Below are 19,752 nucleotides of genomic sequence, written 5' to 3'. Positions count from 1 at the left end.
CGTGTGTGGTCATGAGTTCGATCCCGGGTACCAATAAAAGAAAAAAAAAAAAAGGTAAAATTTCTTGTAATCCTACAAAAAGTTTAATCTAGGCTTCCCAGAGAGTATTTCTTTCACCAGATATGACGCTAATAATTGCTACATTTCTACTCTATATTAAACAAGTTGCAAAACAATCTACTGTCTTCCAATCTTGTATTTCTGGCATGCTTAGTTTTATCCCTAGAATTTCTCTTTCATTTTCCTCCAAAGCCTCTTACAAGCTACTTTCATTTTTACTAATAAAATCTTTAGTCAAAATCTCTCCCTCAAAGCTCTAAAAAGTTTGTTTTTCACTAACTGGTAGACAGACATATCATCCTTACAGTAATGACTATTTTCACTGATTTAATATAAACATTGGAATCTTATTTATGAATCTCCTCTTTAAAATAAAAGTTCACATAGGGAAAAGAGAAACTTGAAATATCCTATGCTAAACTTGGAGGATCTTTTCTAGTCACATTTCAGCTTTTCTTATAATTCCTTCTGATTTCACAAACTGTTGCAGAACTCAATGTGCATTAACGAACTCCTCAGCCAGGTTGCCTGGTTTCCTTTGAGTTAACTGAAGCCTCCCCCCTCAGCATCCTCAGTAAACTACACTCCATCTCCAAAGAGAGTGTCACAGTTTCCACACTGTTACAAGTAGTTTCAAATAATGCTTGTTCATAAACAGGAAGCAAGTAAATGACAATTTAAAAGGACAAAAAGAATCCACATATTCAAATAGGTCAACAGGTCTAACTTAGGCAAAAACAGATCTCACATTAAAAAATTATTCTTAAAGCACTCTGAAGGAAAACAAATGTATTAAGCAAGTATGATCATCACATACTTTGTGTTTATACCATTTCAAAATAAGAATGCATGGAATCATTTATAAACTACGTATGTTTTCTTAATTTCTAAAAATGTATTTTTTCAAACACCATTTTCTTTGTGTAAGTTATTGGTACTGTCTCCTTTACTAGGTTCTACACTTCATAAGAATATGATTTGTAGTTGTCATTGCAAAAAGTGCATCCACCTACATACCAAAGAAAAAAATGAAAAACACAGACCTACACATCTCTACCATTTATTTTTCCACTTATCAGGAGAAATTTTCTAGTTTCTTTTGCTTGTCCTCGGCCATTTAGATTCAATCTTATTTTTCCTTGCTTATTTTTCCAGTACCAGGAACTGAACCCAGGACCTCATGCATACTACACAAGTGTTCTGCCACTGAGCTACATCCCCAGCCCAAACCGAGATCTTTTAAAAGGTGAGGGGGTACAAGTGGTCACACACTACTTCAGGGAAGCCTCCCACCCTTTCAGTTTGCAACACAGAACTTGAACAAACAGGAAAGTCTACAAAAAGAAATCACAAGGAAATACTAAAGATGCACTGAAAAAGAGTGGAGCTGGCCCGAAGCCTTACCTTTTAGCAGCGGCAGAGGTGTTAACTCAATAGGCTTGCCTTGAGACCTAAACTGTGAGGAACTTTGTGACCTCTTCTGTCTGGCTTTTCTGACGGACTTCCGAGAAAATCCGTCTACTTTATCCACTGATGGAGGAGTAGTTGGTGCTGAGGACATATCCCTACTGAAGAAAAAGAGGTGTCAGAAACATGTTCCCAAGGTGCAAGCATGTATGTCCAACTATACAACTCTCAATCTCCCAAAGGTACTATTAATGAACATGCCAGTATGTGTCAATGAACGTGAATACAATCAATTTTAAAAAGTCTTACAAATAGGAAAATTTGATGCAAAAAAGTTACTATCATGTAAGTAGATTTGTATCTCTCATGTATTATACTACTTTTTTAAAAGCATTAATAAGATGTTCATCTAGACTTGACCTTTCTATGCTGTCTACTCATTTTAACTGCAAAACTCTTTTCATCTTGATTCTAAAAGTAATTTTGGAGCTATTCTGCAACTGGAAAACTTCCACGGAGACACTTTCCCCAAACACTTAATACTATGAATGAATTCTGGAGCTGAAACTATACTGTAAGAATCTACACCAACATGCCACAGCACAGTGAAATTCACTATTACTGAAACTATCTGAGCAGGACTCTAAATGAAATGTGCTGCATTTGCCACAATAAATCACCACACTGCAAATGAAGACGGGATATTAAACAGAACACACGAAGGGCACCGTTTAAATCATTTCAAAGAAGTTTTCCCTTTGAATGAAGCCATCTAAGTTATTAAAGCTTACTAAACAAACTATAATGAAACCTAGCACCAAGATTAACTGTAATATAACTTCACAGCCTTGGACCACCACGTGGAGTTTCCTTGAGGTTTAGATCCTGAAGTTCAAACACCAATTTTCATTCCATCAAACTGATGAAAACTGAACGGTGTTTTGCAATTTTCAACACTCTCCAATTACTAAAACGAAAGGTATTTCCCCAAAGTAACAAGCAGTAAGCTCAATTCCATTCACCAAGTAAGTGGATGTCATCATTCCCGGGGCTTTGAGGTTCCCCGTAAGATTAATGACAGATGTGGATAGAAATATTGTGTACAGGGGAAACGATGCAAGGTAATTACTCACCTGTCATTCCAATACATAAGACAAGTTTTTTAACTCCTATATGAAAGAGTAAGGAAGCTTCTTCCCAAATGTGTAAGGCTAAAAAGTTCTCTGAATTACCTGGATCCTGACAAAGTAAAAACAGTAAAAACACCTGAGGTGGAGGTGGAGAAGGCTATGTTTGAGGTTCAGATTTCATTGGGGTTAGGGATTTTTAAGTTTTCGGTTTTCGTCTAATAAGTAATGCTTAATACCTACGTTAGCCTTAAAAATATAGTAATATGATGAGCCTGGCATGGTGGATCACGCCTGGAATCCCAGCACTAGGGAGGCTGAGGCAGGTGGATCACTTCAGATTGAGGCCAGCCTGGGCTCCACAGCGAGTTCAAGACCATCTAAACTACACAGCAAGACCCTGACTCAAAAATAATAACAGTGTGACAAATGCAAACTGGAATTGCAAACTTTGAATACTATGGAAAAATGTAAAACCACTTTAAAATAGGATGCCTGCATCAGCAAGAACCTGCATGTCACATTTGTATGTTGTAAATTTAGCGGCAGATTTTTGTACCTCAATTATTTAGACCTCATTCTAACCCTAACAACATAAGATTTCAATAAATCTGGATTCTCTACCACTCTTCTTATCTCTTTTTTATTCCTCATTAGCCATTTCCAATGACGATCTCTAAGTAGCTTTTTAAAAATCATTTGTCCCTTACATCTGCAGTTCAGAATAAACGTCAAGGATCTCAGCCCTAGAACACTGTAAAACTGAACATAGGCAGCAAAGCCCAGGGAAACAGGTTTCACCTGGCCATGGAGCCAGGCGCTTTATCACACTAAGCAGGGGACACTGGGCATTTCTAAGGCTCGGGATAATCCGGGGGTGGAGGGCAGGGAAGTGGTTTGCGTACAGATACTTACCTACACCCCAAGCCTCAGGGAAAATCGCGGCTACTCCAAATCCCCCGCTTCCCCTGCCCACCCCCCGGGAGTAAAGGGGGACAGAAACCCCCTAAAATCCCAAAAGGTGAAAAAATGGAGAAAGGAAGACCAGCGAAGGAGAAGACTCATCAGAAGCATCTGCAGGTAGATCAGACAAGTGGGAGCGCACACCCCACCCCGCTGCACCCCTCGCTGCCTGGGCCGGGCCTTCCCAAGTCCGGCGCTCCGCAGGCTGCTCGGGAGGAAGAAGGGAAGCGGGCGAACCGCGGGGCCGAAGGGACAAAGTTACCTTGAAGCTTCTGAGGAAGAATCTAAGACGATCTGTGGTTCCGAGGTGCGGGAGATGGGCGAACGGGTCGCGGCAGCGGCGGCAGGGTCGGGGCGCAGGGGGAGGTCCGGGCAGCGGCTGGGAGTCCGGGGCGACGGCGGTCCTGTAAGGCGTCCCCTCGGTTCCGCGGCGGCGGCAGCGGCGGCGCCTGTAGGCCTCACGGCCGGACCCGAACCTCAGCGCTCCGGCGGCGGCGGCGGCGGCGGCGGCCTCACGATCCTCCCCCGCGGGCCCGTCCCATCAAATCGGCACCGACCCTGTTGCGGCTCCGCCGGTGGCTCTTTGCTCACATTCCCGGCGGGCGGCGCCTCAGCTCGTTGCCCCGGACCCGGCGGCGACGTGGGGAGGGGGGAAGGGAGGGAGGAAGACTGGATCTGCAGCGGCAGCGGGCGGAGGAGTCGGGAGAAGGAGGAGGAGCCGCTGGAGCTACAGCCGCCGCTGCCAGAGCCGCCGTTGGCTACCTGCGGTGGGTCTTCGTCAATGCCCCTTTCTCTCTCCTATTGTCAATATCACCGGGCGGCTGAGTCCATGGCACACGCGCAACCGAGCCTCCTTGCTAGCAGCACCCGCCCCCGACAGCCACCCATTGGGTACTTTAAACGGGAAGCAAGGCCTCATTGGCCGGCGTCTGCCTTCACTCCCTTACCAGCATGTTCGACTGAGAGCTGATCTGGGATTGGCGGCGCGAGGAGGGGGGGGGTACACAAGAGGGTGGAAAGAGAGAAAGCCGAGGATTGGGTCGGAGTGTGAGGAACCCGGATGCAGCCGCGAACCGGGGCAGCACGGCTGCAGCTTCCGGCGGGCGTCCGGGTACCCTAAGACTGTGCACCGCGGCAACCGTTGGCCCTGGGAGAGGCTCAGCTTAATCCCGAAGGTGTGCTACTGGCGGGTCTTCGAGAGAAGCGTCTCCGCACTGGGCGCTTTTGGACGGCAGTTCTCTTCGTCCGGAAGATTCCGAAGGCTAGGGCGGGGCAGTGCTCTTATGGGCCCCTTTGAACTCGAGAGTCCCACTCGGGCCCCGATCCCACGCTGCAGTGAAAGAAATAAGGCCCAGCGCCGGGCGCCTCTGCGTATGTAGACTGGTCCAGAAAGCCCTCAGCTGGTTACCTCCCGCCGAATCTTACGTATTGGAGGCCCTAATTTAAACTCCTGGGCCCTGCCCAAGGCCTGAGCAACGCTTCGATTCCTTTTCGCCTCCTTCCTAAACGTGTGCTTTGAGGTTGAGCTCTCTGAAGCTCCTGCAAGCCTCCGCTGCTCGTGGAGCTTATGCAGGTGGGAACGCTGTCGTGATTGAGAGGACTTGCTTTCCATCTCAATCAAGTGGTGAAATAGTTCTTGGATTGTCAGTCCACATGAACATGCCATCTACATTTTTTGAAGCCAGAAAAGGAAACGCAGGCATCAGACTACCAGTACCTCAGAACTCGGAAAATTCGGGAAAGGGGACGGATAAAGAAAAAATTAACATCACTAGTCTATTGGAGGAGGTCGTAGGTTCAATCCACAGTACTAGGAAAGAAAAAAATTTTTTCATGATCTCGCAACCCCAAAGCGAACCACTATTAGCATTTTGGTGTAGTTCCATTCCAGTATTTTCTTCCTTTTGTATCAATAATATGTGCCAGTCTATAACCTGTTTTTTTTCCGCTGAGCATTGCAGCACATTTTCTGATACAATTGCGGAACAGAACTATGTAGTATACACAAAGCTCTATGTACCGTGTGTACAAGTGGCAACAAGAAAATGCACTTGTTTTTCTTGCGTGTCGTTTAGCATTCAGGTGTTGCAAATTTCTGCGCCCACTCCTAGAAATGACAGTTGGATGGAAAAATAAAAACATTCCAGAACTGAAATGGGAAACGGAGATGAAAGCAGGCGCCCCCTACTGACAGCAGATGGCTGTCCCCTGCGTAGCTAATGCCCATGTTTGCTGTGGTCCCATCGCTGAAGCCTTATAAAACCATGAAGAACACCAGTCGGTTTGTAACAGCAAGAAACATTTTTTTCTTTTTTCTTTTTTTTTTTTTTTTTTTTTCTATTTTGAGACAAGGTCTCATTATATAGCCCAGGCTGGTCCTGAACTCACTGGGTAGCTTAGGCTAGCCTTGAGCTCCAAGTGATCCTCCTGCCTCTGCCTCCCAAGTGCTGGAATTACAAGCATGTGCCACCATGCCCAGCTGAAACTTACATTTTTATACCTCAAGCTTCAGTAAAGTTCGATATCCCTGCCAAGCAGAACCTATTTCCTCAGTTTCTGATTGTAAAATGCAGCATTAAAACCAGGAAAGATTTTGAAGCCAACTCAAATTTCCCTTGGCAACAGTTGAACCGTTAAAAAGTAGCGCACGTTTGAAATGCTCACAGCTGTTGCTTAGAACATTTCACATTTTGTAGAGTGAAAGATTTTGCTTGCAAATTATGGATCTCTATAAAGACAATTCATTTCAAAGTCATTCCATTTTCTATAAAATGACTGAACAGCCGAGATGAAGAGCATTTTTAAAATGGAAATAGCGTTGCCTATGTGAGGACTTGTTTTCTGAACTAATAATTTCTTCAGGTCCGTACATTCCAGGGGGGGAGGATCGATTTGCCCCAAAGAAGGCGCCACACAGTCCATTTGCAATGCAGGAGAGAAGAGGAATCTTCATATGCTTAGTTCTAATCTAAAAAATAGCATTGAACTCAATTAATTCAGTATGCAGAATGAATGATGCTGTATTCAGTTAGTGGAATGTTTCCTTGTCCTGGAGCAGTATGGGAGGTGCCCTCGAGAAAATAGGGGTGCACATGCCCTCAGGTTAGCAGCAGGGATCCATCTCCCGTGACCTGACCCACTTGCTGAGTGAAGTACTTTTACTAATATATTATTTGAGTTTTAAAATGAAACCCACAAAACATGAATTTACAAGAGACTTACAAAAAATCACGAGAACAAAAATAGACTTCTAAGATCAAATTTTTGACAGCCATTTTTTTGCATAACTGTGTATATAGTAACTACATATATGTATCTCATACCATTATCACGTTGCAGACCTTAAATATACATGATAAATTTATTCTTAAAAATTAAAACATTGATAGCACTCCCAGCACTTGGGAGGCTGAGGTGGGAGGATCGTTGCGAGTTCGAGACCAGCCTGAACTACAAAGTGAGCGCAAGGCCAGCCTGAACTGCATAGCGAGACCCCGTCTCAAAAAAGGAGCAAAAAAATAAAAAGTTTAAATGAGACCATGTGGTGTGGGGGTAAAGACTTGAAATCCCAGCACTCTGGTAAACTGAGGCAGGAAGGTCACAAATTTGAGCCCGGTCCTGGCAACTTAGTAACATAATGAGACTCTCTTAAAATTTAAAATGACAGCCTAATCCAAAATTTGACTAAAAGCTAGCAAATCCTCAAGACTATTTGAAATGTTGACTTGTATCCACTATTATTTACAGTGAACTTCATGTTATCCAGAACTGTATATTTTTACTAAATTATAAACGATGGTGAAAATATACTGTCTTCTAAACAAATACAGTATGCCCCCCAAAATATACTGAGGGAACAATATAATCAAAAAAGTTTGGAGAATGCCATTCTCAGTGATAGGAAAGAGACAGATTATGGCCATTGGAGAGGCCATTATCAAGTGGCAACACAGCTTATTGTTACCAGGTAAAAGCATTTGTTTCCCAGATAGCAAAGCTGACCTGTGGCAGGCTGGCCTGTGATTAGAAGGCATAGCCTATCAGATGTTGGCTGAGCACTGAACTAAAGAAGAGCTGAGACAATAAAGAAGCATCATCCGAACAATCACCAGTAAAACATCATCTTCAGTGTTAGACCAGCCTAAGAGGCTCACATTGGGTAGCCTCAAAGCTGGCTGAGAACTGAGACAGAAACTGAGAAAGCAGAGCAATCTCCGCTGGCCTAGAAAAACAATAGAAGGAATATACACAGAGCTATTACAGACAGCAAAGTTAGATTGCAGGCAGTCATAGGGCCAGGCCCGGAGCAGTCAAGGCAGAAGAGGGCTGTGGCTGAAGGTGTGTTCCCTGAAGGCCAGGCTTCGGGAGAAAGAACTCCTCACTCACACTTCCCTAGGGATGAACAGCGAGACTGATACTCTAAAGAGGCATCAGTCCCCTTGGGGTGGACAACCAAACCCCTTTAACCCACCCTGTGAGCAGACTCATGCACTTGCTGCAGGGCTGTTTGACCCCCTAGTGCCTATACGTGTTGTAACCTTATTGGTTTACCATAGTCTTGTTGTTTTTTTGTTGTTTTTTGTTTTGTATTGTTTTGTCTTTGAGATAGGATCTCACTGTGCAGTTTACCCTGGCCTTGAGCTCATATTGTAGCTCAAACAACAATCCTCCCCAAGATGAGTGCTGGGATTACAGGTGTGTGCTGCCACGCCTGGCTCATTTTTTCTTCTGGATTTGGTAGTGCACTTTAGGGATTTTTTTTTTTTTTTTTTTTTTTTTTGGTACTGCGAATTGAATCAGGACCTTACAATTGCCAGATAGGCATTTAAGCCACTGAGCTAAATCTTCAGCCCAGTTCCCCATAGTCTTGTCCCTTCTCATACCCTTTCTATGATTTGCCATTGGATCAATATTACCTAAGTGACTATATTACTATATTTGTAATCTTACAGATTTTTTTTTTTTTTTTTTTTTTTTTTTTTTTTTTTTTTTTGTCTTTTGAGACAGGGTCTCCCTATGCAGTTCAGGCAGGCCTTGAGCTCACTTTGTAGCCCAGGCTGGTCTTGAACTCTCAACGATCCTCCTGCCTCGGCCTCCCGAGTGCTGGAATTACAGGCCTGAGCCATCATGCCCGCTATTATCTTATAGATTAATTCCCACCTTGCACCCGCTTCACCTCATGACAATAAACACCTTTGAGAAGCAGGGTTAAAGGGCAACCCACTTTCCAGGCCCCTTTCGCCGCTCCTAGCCAGAAGTTTTCTTTCAATAAATTATTCCTATTCTTCACCTCTGTTACTAGGATTCATTCCTCTGAACTCAGCATTTCAAACATTTAACAGGTTAGGAATTTCATTCCCCTTTGTCAGAATTAATACAGACAAGAGACCTCTGATGGCATATTTCTTTGAGCCACATTCACTCACTAGGAAACACCTAACAGGGTGTCTCCTGAGCACAATGTAAATATTGCAGTTACATTTTTAGATGTGCTTGAAAGGCTGTTGCTATTTCCTTCCCTTTCTAAGTGATGCACGTGCTTAATCATTGTATGAGATTTAAAATCTTTAGGTACTCCACTTCCCTACTTAGCATTTGAGTCGCAATCCCAAAATGACTTATCAGAGGACCTTTTGCACTGTCTCTTAGTGAGACACAAGTGAGAAAGGAGACATGGGGGTGCACGACAGTGTGAGGGAACATTTAGGAGCCATTGCAGGAATTTGCATTCTGCAATTTGCACATACTTCTCAAAGTAATAAGATAGTTGATTTAAGGTCACTTCAGAGCTTTATCTTCATTGTTAATTTATATGCTTTTCAAAGCGGCTGAAAAACTTTTCGCTATAAGCTTACTACTTCTCTTCCTTGCCATAACTTTCAGATCTAGGACTGAGATTGTGCATTTTAGTCCTGCCTGGCCTCTCCCTAATGGTCAAGCCTAGGTACACAGAGATCCGCTTCCAGGCGATATCTCCTTGTCCCTTTGAGCAGCACACACTCCCTCAGGCCCCTTGGTCCTGGTGGATCTGTTGGTTATAATACTACTTCCCTTTTGGCGCCTCCCCAGGGGAGAAATGGGTCCTGAGCACAAAGGGATCTATTAGATCTTCCCCCAAGATTTGCTACTTAAATGGTGGGATCATAAAAATAGAAGTGGTGTAAATTGTAGTTACTTAGGATTATAAGTAGTCAAGACACATCATCACTGTTCACCACTCAGGTGGCTGAGGCAGGAAGGTCACCACCAGTTTGAGGCCAGCCTGGGCTACAAAGTGAAATCAACTCAGGCCAGAGATTTAGCTCAACAGGCATAAGCACCTGCCTGGCAAGCACTAGGTCATGAGTACTCCGCCACAAAGAAAAACAAAGTGAAAACTGCATACTGAGACCCTGCCTCAGAAAAAAAGCCAGGTCCCGCAGGAAGCTGACAACTTGGGCAATGCAAAGTCATTAACATTGAAGTGGCTGGATTCAGCTGTGCGTGAAATTAGCTTCAGTTGTATAACCCAGTACATTTCCTTTTCCATCTAGACCACTTTGCGGTTGAATTTCTGTAACTTACACCCAAAAGAATTCTGACTAATAATACACAGACAAATCACTTCACTGCTGCAAGACTCAATTTATTTTGGACCTTGAATCAAGTTTCCAACGTGTTGAATTAAATGAAATGAAACCTAATCTTATGCATGAATAGGTATCAGTTTTGTTTGTCTGTCTTTGGTTTTGGTCTTTTTGAGGTAGGGTTTCCCTATGTAGTTCCGGTTGGCCTTGAATTCACCTTGGATCTCAGGCTGGCCTCAGACTTGAAGTGATCCTCCTGCTGCAGCCTCCTGAGTGCTGGAATTACAGGCATGTGCCACCACACTGGCCTCAATGAGAATGATTTAAAGAGACCCTGCCAGGAATTCTTTCCTATTGTAGAGGAATTCATCAAGTCCAGTGTGTGTGTGTGTGTGTGTGTGTGTGTGTGTGTGTGTGTGTGTGTGCATATGTGTGCATGTGTAAACTCATGTGTGTATGTGTAAACTCAGAGTCAAAGCACATGTTTTTAAGAATTACACTTGAACAATTAAGTACCTCTAGAACACAGACACGTGGAAAGAACAGTACTGACATATAACAAATGTGAAAATCACCACTGTTCCTTAACAAGTTGCTGCTTTTGAACCGACTTTTTAAATGGGAAGGCCCGAGAGCTAGAGGAAGGGAAGGCAGAAGGAGAAGAAGGAAGTAGTCAGAATGAAGATGTGATATGTCCAGGTACCAACTCCCCATCATGAATGTAGTCATTATGTACTACAAACATGTACTAATACAAAATTTTTAATTCCTTAGAAAATGAGCAGGCTTTAAAGAAAACTAGAGATGTGTACACTTCCAAATACAAAAGAAATGACTTCTCAACATGCAAATCAAAAAATAATTCAGTTGATTAATCGAAAAATAAATAGGCTTATACCCCACCCCACCCCCATGTTCTGGGGATTCAAGCCTTTGCACTGGACTACAGCCCTAGCCCTTTTGTAAACTTTTATTTTGAAACAGGGTCTCATTAAATCACTAAGTTGCCCAGGCCTGGCTCAAAATTGTGATTCTCCTGCCTCACCATCCCAGTGTGATGGGATTGCAGCCATGTGCTACCATACCTGGCTCTTCTAGGCTATTTTAATTCTTCTTCTTCTTCTTCTTTTTTTTTTTTTTTTTTTTTAGGTGCGAGGAATCAAACTGATGATCTGGCACTTATTTTTACTTCTTAAAACATTAAGGCCATGTTTTTTAAAAGTACTGTGTATGGTTGAATGTTACATCTAATGTTCTTTATTGTAGAAAAAGAACATGGTTTATAAAATACTAAGAAAACTGAGTAAAATCTAGGAACATAGGGTAAATTGTTGCTAAAATATTCTAGGAAGACATGACAACCAAAAGAAGGTGAAAACTTAAATCTGAGCACACTATCTTTTTGTTTGTTTTGCACTCCTGGAGACTGAAGCCAGGCTCTTTACACTGAGCTTTGAATGTCAAAGCCCTCTATTTACTGGCTTATTTTACAGTACTGACAATTGAACCCAAGACCTTTGCACTGAGCTAAATCTCAGAATTTTTTTTATGTTTTATTTTTAGACAGGCTGTCCTTAAGTCACTGGGTTTCCTAAAATGGGCCCAAAATTCTGATCCTACTGCCTCAGCCTCCCAGAATGCTGCAGTTACAGGCATGACCCACTAGACTTGGCTAAGCACACTGTTATTAAAATAAATCTGTGCATGTCACTGTGTGACAGTGTGCATGACCTTGAACGGCATTAATAATAACTACAAACATGTACCACTAGCAATTTAGGGCACTTGTATTCACTGAAGCCTAAACTCTGCAGATCCATATTATTTCCATTTCATTAATAAGAAAACTGAGTTTCAAAGATGTTGCCTAATGTCAGACTGCTAGTAACTCATCAAACCATGGTTCAGGCACTATTTTTCAAGCCTCTTCACACTAGACCAAGTTACTGCCGATGGTTTCTGAATCCAAATACTAGGCTATTTCTTTTTCCACATACAGAGGTTAAATGTCTTGGCTGAATCAATAGTGCACAGAAAGTCCAAACGATGGGCCACGTCTTCCCCCACCATCAGCTTGCATCCCATCATTGAATACTATGAACCAGGAGCCCGGGCAGCCACTACATGATTATGGCATTTAAATAACCCACTGATGTAGGTCTTCTTACCCCCTTACAGAAACCGAGGCACAGCAAGCTTCATGTCTCACCACAGCCACACCCCTAGGAAGGACCACAGCAGGGCAGCGCTCAAATTCTGGTTTCAGCACTTCTGCCCCAGAACCCCGCACCCACCTGTGTGTGTGTGGTGCCGTGTAGGATATTTAGAAAGCATGAAGCCTTTCCAGTTCATTTTCTTTGATATTTAAATTGTTCTCCAAAACCCACACGCACACATCCTCATTCTGTTTTTGGTAAGAGGCACTCTTCGGGGTAGGGCTGGGTTACAGAGTGAATCCAAATCAACCTTCCTCTTGATGAACGGAAGATTTTCTAGAGAGTTTATTTAAAAAGCTTTGAAAACAAGGATAGAGGCAGCCGTCATCTCCTGTGTTTAAAAATGTTCCATTTGATGATATTTCTAAGTCAAGAAAGCTTATTTCATAGGTTTGGAAGTTTGGTGACCCAGATAACAAACCAGTTGCCAAGTAGAACGAACTATGTATGAAAAATTGTCCTTGATAAACAAGGATTGGAAGAGACTCCCTGGAAACAGCATCACAAGGGTCACTGTTTTGACCTTTAAGAGAAAAAATAATTAACTAAAAATCACGGGGTTTGGCGGCCAACCATACTAAGTGCTTGATTTCAAGAGAAATCAACATCCTCATGGTGAGCAGGTTTCCATTGGCCTTTAAAACTGATGAAGGAGAACTTTCCCTAACCAAATTTGTATTATTTTATCCAATCATTTGTTGTATTCATTCTAAACATTTAAGTATCTGTTTTATACACTGGCAAAATTCAAATATGAATATATCACAAATGAGCACCATCACTGTGGTACATAACAAGGTCCTGTGGCTATGGACCACTTATTATGGGAGCCCAGCACGAAAGCTTGTTGTGACCAGTTCAGGAAAATGTAAAACAGTAAAATGAAAAGAAGAGCATGTGGTCCAGGTAACAGTCACCACTTCTGTTTGCTTGGAACATTCTTTGTTTTTGTTTGTTTGGTTTTTGTGTTTTGTGATACCAGGGTTTGAACTTCCAGCTTCCCACATACTAGGCTAGAGCTCCAGACCTAAGCTGTATCACCAGCCCTTTTATTTGATTTTGTTGATTTTGGTGCTGGGGTAGGGTCTTTCTTTGTACTTCAGGCTGGCCTTGGACTCTGGGCAGTCTCCCTTCCACCCGCAGGAGTGCTGGGATGATGGGCACGTGCCACCAGGTCTGCGTCTGTTGTTTTATTTTTATTTGTTTGGTACAGGGATTGAGCCATGACCTCACACGTGCCAGGCAGGCGCTTGTGCCATTGAGCTGTATCCCCAGACCTGCTATCTTATTTTGAGACAGTTTCTCGCTAAATTGCCCAGATCCTCCTGCCTCAGCTGCCTGAGTGGTTTGGATTACAAAGCTGTGCCACTGCCTTGGGCTTGAATCTGCTGGTTTTAACTGAAAACCTCAGTTCAGATTCGGCATCCATACCCCGGTCCAGTAAGTGTGGCCGAGGCACAGGAGTCATTGCACCTTGCTATTTCTATGTGTATTTGGAGAAAGAAAAGAAAGAAAGAAAGAATAGTGTGAAATCCACCCAATTCTTATCTACTTGTAATGTCTTTGATTATGTCCTCAGTTAAAATTGTAATAGCAGAATTATGGTCTAAAGATAAGAATACTCAGGGCTGGGGATTTAGCTCAGCGGCATAAACTCCTGCCTTGCAAGCAGGCAGTCATGAGTTCGATCCCTGGTACCGATAAAAACGAAAAAGACCAAAAAAAAAAAAAAACAAAAGATAAGAATACTGGGCCAGGGATACAGCTCAGCAGCACAGCACCTGCCTGCCAAGTGTAAGATCCTGAGCTAGATCCAAGGTACAAAAAAAAGATAAGGACTTTTGCTGAACATGGTGATACACATCTATAATCCCAGTACTCAGGAGACTAAAGCAGGAGGATCACTGCAATTTTGAGGCCAGCCTGGGCTACATAGTGAGTCCAAGGACAACCTGAACTGCATAGCAAGACCTTGTCTAAATAAATAAAGTGACACATCTATACTATGGGATGCTATGTAGCCATCATGTACATGGGAGATACCCGTTCTATTAAAAAAATGTCTACACTACTAAGTGAGAACAAAGCAAGTCACAGAACTAGAGTTGGTTTTTTTTTTTTTTTGGACACAAGTTCTTGCTATCAGTCCAGGCTGGCCTTGAGCTCGCTTTGTAGCCCAGACTGGTCTTGAACTTGCAACAATCCTCCTGCCTCAGCCTCCCGAGTGCTAGGATTACAGGCATGGGCCACCACACCCAGCTAGTAATCCCTTATTTATATTCGGACAAACCTGATGTATGAAATATATAGCGATATGTATAAAATAAATCTAGCTGTTTAAATATGTACAAAAAGGTGTGGGAGGTTTCAGATGGAATTGTTGGCGTGAATATGTGGGGCCCTGAGTTAGAGATAAAGGAGAGTAAAGACAGAATTGTATGCTTGGATACTGTTTTAATTTGTGTGAAGAATGCGTGTACCCTTCCATTTTATTTCTTAGCTTAGGAGGAGCCGCAGTAGTGAACAGCCGTGTCCTGGCTGTGGAACTCTAGAACTAAGACCTCCTCGCGGCTCCCAGCACAACAGCTCCTGAGGCTGTCTGTCCTCCCAGGGGCCGGCTTTCACCAGGTGGACAGCGCCTCCTCCTCTGTTACATTTTAGGGCTGTATTATTTTTGGAGTTGCTACTCCACTGGTACTTCACTATATGCTATCTCCTGTAATTTATTGTTTCTTTCAACATTTTGTGTTTGTTTGGCTTTGGTTATGGTATTTTTGGCGTGTTTTATTTTGCTAGTGGCTTTGGGGATTGAACTCAGGGTCTTCACACTGAGTACATCACAACCTTTTTTTTTTTTTATTTTGAGACAGCATCTCAATATGTCACTAAATTGTCCCGTTTGGGCTCGAACTCGCAATTCTCCCGCCTCAGAGGGCTAGGATCCCAGGCGCACATCTCCACGCCCCACTCACGTTATGTGGTTTAATTTGACCTTGCTGATGTGGACAGAGGTCACTTACTTTCACTGCTGCATTGCATTCCATTTGCAAGCGCTGTCCATTTCTTCTCTTGTTTCCTGTGGCTTGGACTATCTTGAGCAGTGGCGTGTGGTCATTTTTGCCATGTTTTTTTTTTTTTTTATTGCAGCTTCTCTAGTGTGTGGATCTAATAGTGGAACCAAAACATTTGTAAATTGACCACCAGTGCTATAGAAGAGATTCTATTTATCTGCTGAAAAAAATCCTCACCCACAGAGTGGACATTCATCTATATTATCTTCTAATTTTTTGTTCTATTTTTCTTTTCACTGAATTCTAGTCAACATTCAATCCAAGTCTCTGTGTGGTGCATGTTGAAAACTAATATAGTATAAGTAACCAGCTCTCCCACTCCCATTCATGATGAGGAAATTCCTTCTTAATTATACACTTTTTTTCTTTTCTTTCTTTTTCTTTTTTTTTTAAACAAGGTCTTCCTATATAGTCCAGGCTGGTCTTGAGTTCACTATGTAGCCCGCCCAGGTTGGCCTTGAACTCACAGTGATCCTCCCACATCAGCCTCCATAGTGCTGAAATTACAGGTAGGCACCACCACACTTGGCCCCATTACACACTTGACAGGTTTTCTTATTCTCACCTAAAGATTTTTCTATTTGAATTTTTGTATGATTTTGTAGACTTCCCTAAATAACCCATTTGGATTCTACCATAATTGCCTTTGGGACATGAATTATTTTGGTCAAAAAAAATGCAGATCCAGCTGGTGTTCTCAAATTTATTTATTATTTATTTATGCATTCATTAGTTTATTGGTTTTTTGAAACAGAGGCTTGTTATATAGCCCAGGCTGGCCTCCAACTCAGTGATCCTCCTGCCTCAGCCTCCCAAATGCTACCACTCTCACCTGGATATCCTCATATTTAAACAGTAACAGAAAATGCCCCCCACCAGTATACTTCCGTGGTCCAGGTGACAGTTCCTGTTACAGTTCCTGTTACTTCTGTTTCTCAGAAACGGCTGGCCACTGTGATGCATAGCTGGTCACTATGATGCATATTGTAAGACAGTCAATCAGACGCTCTGCCTCTGTATCTCCTTAGCAACCCCATAAAACTTGCCTCCCTGAGCCTTTGAGGCCTGATATTTTATAAGGATTGATTCCTTGTCAGTGCCCATCTGATGTCAAATAAATCTGCCTCCAAATCCTGAGTATCCTTTTGGTGCTTCTGTTGCCATAACAAAATGAGTAAAAAGTCCTCTGCACCGCACCCAGTGCTCCCAGCCTGCAGCTGAGAGCGTCCCCCAACCCGCCCCGTCCCGGGGCATCTCAGTCCTCCTGGTGTCCTGGTCGCCCTGACTTTGGCCTCCTCCATCTGTGGCGAGCTTCCGCATCCCCAGCTCAGCAGAGCCCTCGTCCCTTCTGAGCACCCCAGCAGCTTCCCAGGTACTCACTGGACCCAGCTCAGTGCTTGTTCCAGCGTACCTCTGCTGCTTCTGTATTCATAGTGTTCTTAAAATATTTATTTTTATTTCTAGCAGTTCCCTCCTCATAAGTGTGAAGGGTACAATTTAGCAGTGATAATACATACAGCAGCAAACACAGGTGAACAAATATCTCCTCGAGATCCTGCTTTCAAAGCTTTTTGCTATACACTCAGAAGTGAAATTGCTAGATCATGTGGTAATCCTATTTTTACATTTTTGAGGAATTAAATTCACTTTTAAACAAATAGCCCCATCCTCCCGGACCCTGCTGCAATATGTTAACTGGTGGCATATTGCCTTCCCTCTAATTAAATTGAAAATAGCAATCATGCTCATATGTAACCATTAAAATATGTTTAAACTTCTTACTTAAGATGCACCAATCACACTGTTGGCAGCTGTAGATGCTTCTGTTTCCTCTCTGTCCTAGGAAACAACCTGTTCTTCCCTTTTAACGGCCCTCTGCCCAGCATCAGGGTCACTAGACCAAAAGATTCAGGACAGAAGGATTTGTTTTGTTCTAGGCCACATCCCAAACAACTAGACAGTGGCTGGCAGGAAATAAGCACCCCCAAAAATGAATATATGAATGAGCACATGGATGAAAGGCTGGCCATAGTTTTATAAATTTTTTTGAATTTAACCCCAAAAGAAAATGAAAAATAGTTTAGTGCCTCTTGTTCCAGCAAGTAGGAAGTAGAATGCAGATGGCAAAGAGACATTTGATGACATGATTTTTGCCAGAATGAAGATACCATCCCCAAAACAAATCCAGACTCAAGTAGTGATGGGAACACAAAAATTGCTGGGAGTGCTGGTGTACGCCTGTGATCCTAGCACCAGGGAGGCTGAGGCAGGAGGATTGCTGTGAGCTCAAGGCCAGCCTGGACTACAGAGAAAGACGCTGTCTCAAAACAAAAACAAAGGTGAGGCAGTGGGGAGCCTGTAGACCCATGGGCTCTGCTGGCCTGGCCCCGTAGGACAGGAAGCAGAATGGCCCAGGAGACACTTGCCTTCTCTCCTGCTAAATGCCTCAGGCCAGGGAGCAGAGAAGCTCAAGTGCTGGATGTCATGGCGCAGAGGCCTCCTTGTTGGCCAGCTTGCTGTGTGAGTCGGTGGCCGATGCACTCAGACGGATCTGCAGGGCGAAGGCAAGGAGAGGACTCAGCACACTGCAGCACCGCCTGTCTCATGAAGACAGCAAGCTGACCCGCAGCCCGCATAGCTTTGGACTTAGTGAAGAAACTGGAGGATTCAAAACTACACTGTATCCACAAAAATTATTATTATTATTATGATTTTTGAGACAGGCTCTCACTGTGTATCTCAGGCTGGCCTTGAATTCACAGCCATCCTCCTGCCTCAGCCTCCCTAGTACTGGGTTGTGCCACCATGCTTGGCAATAAAAATTAAATTTAGACTAAACAAAAACTACAGGAATTTATAAAGTATATAAACCCCGGAGCAAATTATTCAGTGAAAATTATGCTCTTGCATATTTTAAGAATTAGTAAATTGTAAACTATTTCATTCAAATGAAGAGATGAATTAGAAAGAATCCTTGAGTAGCTTTGACCCCTGAAAGGAAGAAGAGACAATATTAGGTTGTTTAGTGACTATATGAAATCTTTTCTCATGCTCTTGATCCAGAATTTAAACTCATACCAGGAATGCAGTAACGATGGGACCTTTTGTGTATCGAATGACACAGGCATCAGTCTGCAGAGTTCCATGGAAAGCCCACTAACCCTGGGTTCAAAGGACCCAAGGCGGCTCTGGGATTGCTTTGACCACTTTACACTCCTAGAGAATCATCAGAGCCCATCATCCACGGTGCCAGCAGAACTATGCTAATCCAGTCACATTTCTCCCTGGTAGCACAGTCTTCCTGGGACCCGCCGCCTGCAGGGCCAGAGCTGGGTCTCTGCTCTGCCTTCTATCATGACTGGACCAAAGCGGACCAGGCTCCCTTCGCCAGCCCAAAGCCAACGTCTGGCTTCTTTGCGGCAGGTACCTCTGCCTGGTCAGAAACTCCACTTGCTTATGGATCCCAAATTGAGCACCATCCCCTCCTCATCCCACTTCTGCCACATCCCACCTTCCTGGGACTCTGACCACCCAGCCATGTCTACGCCAATGAAGTGACGTCATTATAATTAGCTGATTGCATTCCCACCTCCCCATAAGACTTGTCTTCTCACCAGCTTTTTATTTCTATCTCTTGTTTTGTTTTGTTTTGAGACTAGGTTTCACTGGGTAGTTCAGGCTGGCCTTGAACTCATAGGGATCCTCCTGCCTCAGCCTCCCACGTGCTGGGATCACAGGTGGGCACCACCATGCCAGGCAGCTTTCTACTTCTGAACGTAAGAGTGATAAGTAAAATGTCTCCCAAAAATCTACTCCCGAAGATCACTTTTGTTGACCTAAAGAGCGGGGGTCATTGGTGTCTGTCTGTGAATTCTCAGATCATCGCAGTGCCTGTTCTGTGACAGTCTGTAGTAAACAGTTTGAATGAAGGAAGCTATAAAATGAAGATGATGTGATCGGCTGCATCGGCCAACAGTGTTGTAGTAATGGAGTCATGTGAAAGAATCAGCATCGAAGTCCTCGGACACCAGAAGCATTATGCAAACACAAAACTGAGTGATCTCAGGTGATACCTCTGGCCTGAGTTTAGCTTGTTGTGACTACGTTAGAAAACAGTTCCAGTGACGCTGTGGCAGCTGCTAAGATTTACTGAATATTTCTCGTGCTCAGGGCACCACAGCAACCGCTTGATTCAGTCAATTCTTCTAACAACCAATAACAGTAAGGAATATTAATTTTCCCTGTTTTTAGATGCAGATGAGAACACTCAGAGAAGTTATGGAATTTTTTCCCCAAATGGCAGAAATAATAAATAGTAATATCCCCAGAATTTAAATCCAGG

General features: G+C 43.3%; 1 protein-coding gene across 3 annotated transcripts in view; it reads right to left on the bottom strand.

Annotated features, from left to right (window-relative positions):
* Ppp2r5e (protein phosphatase 2 regulatory subunit B'epsilon) overlaps positions 1 to 3,953 on the bottom strand; it is a 165,729-nt gene extending 161,776 nt beyond the window's left edge. The window contains exons 1-2 of one of the 3 annotated variants that reach the window (XM_003472326.5): positions 3,820 to 3,953; positions 1,465 to 1,628 (exon numbers count right to left, since the gene is read on the bottom strand). In XM_003472326.5, the coding sequence (XP_003472374.1) occupies positions 1,465 to 1,621 (157 nt within the window). In that variant the 5' untranslated portion in view covers positions 1,622 to 1,628; positions 3,820 to 3,953. Of the gene's footprint in view, positions 1 to 1,464; positions 1,629 to 3,819 lie in introns of those variants that run through there. The other 2 variants (XM_013155274.3, XM_063240998.1) reach the window with 2 other exon arrangements.
* Between the last annotated feature and the right edge of the window lie 15,799 nt (positions 3,954 to 19,752).

This window comes from Cavia porcellus, unplaced genomic scaffold, assembly GCF_034190915.1.
Source record: "Cavia porcellus strain 051 isolate PalLab524CR breed Dunkin Hartley unplaced genomic scaffold, mCavPor4.1 scaffold_31, whole genome shotgun sequence".
Taxonomy (NCBI): Eukaryota; Metazoa; Chordata; class Mammalia; order Rodentia; family Caviidae; genus Cavia; species Cavia porcellus.
This window is presented reverse-complemented; position numbering and strand designations above follow the sequence as displayed.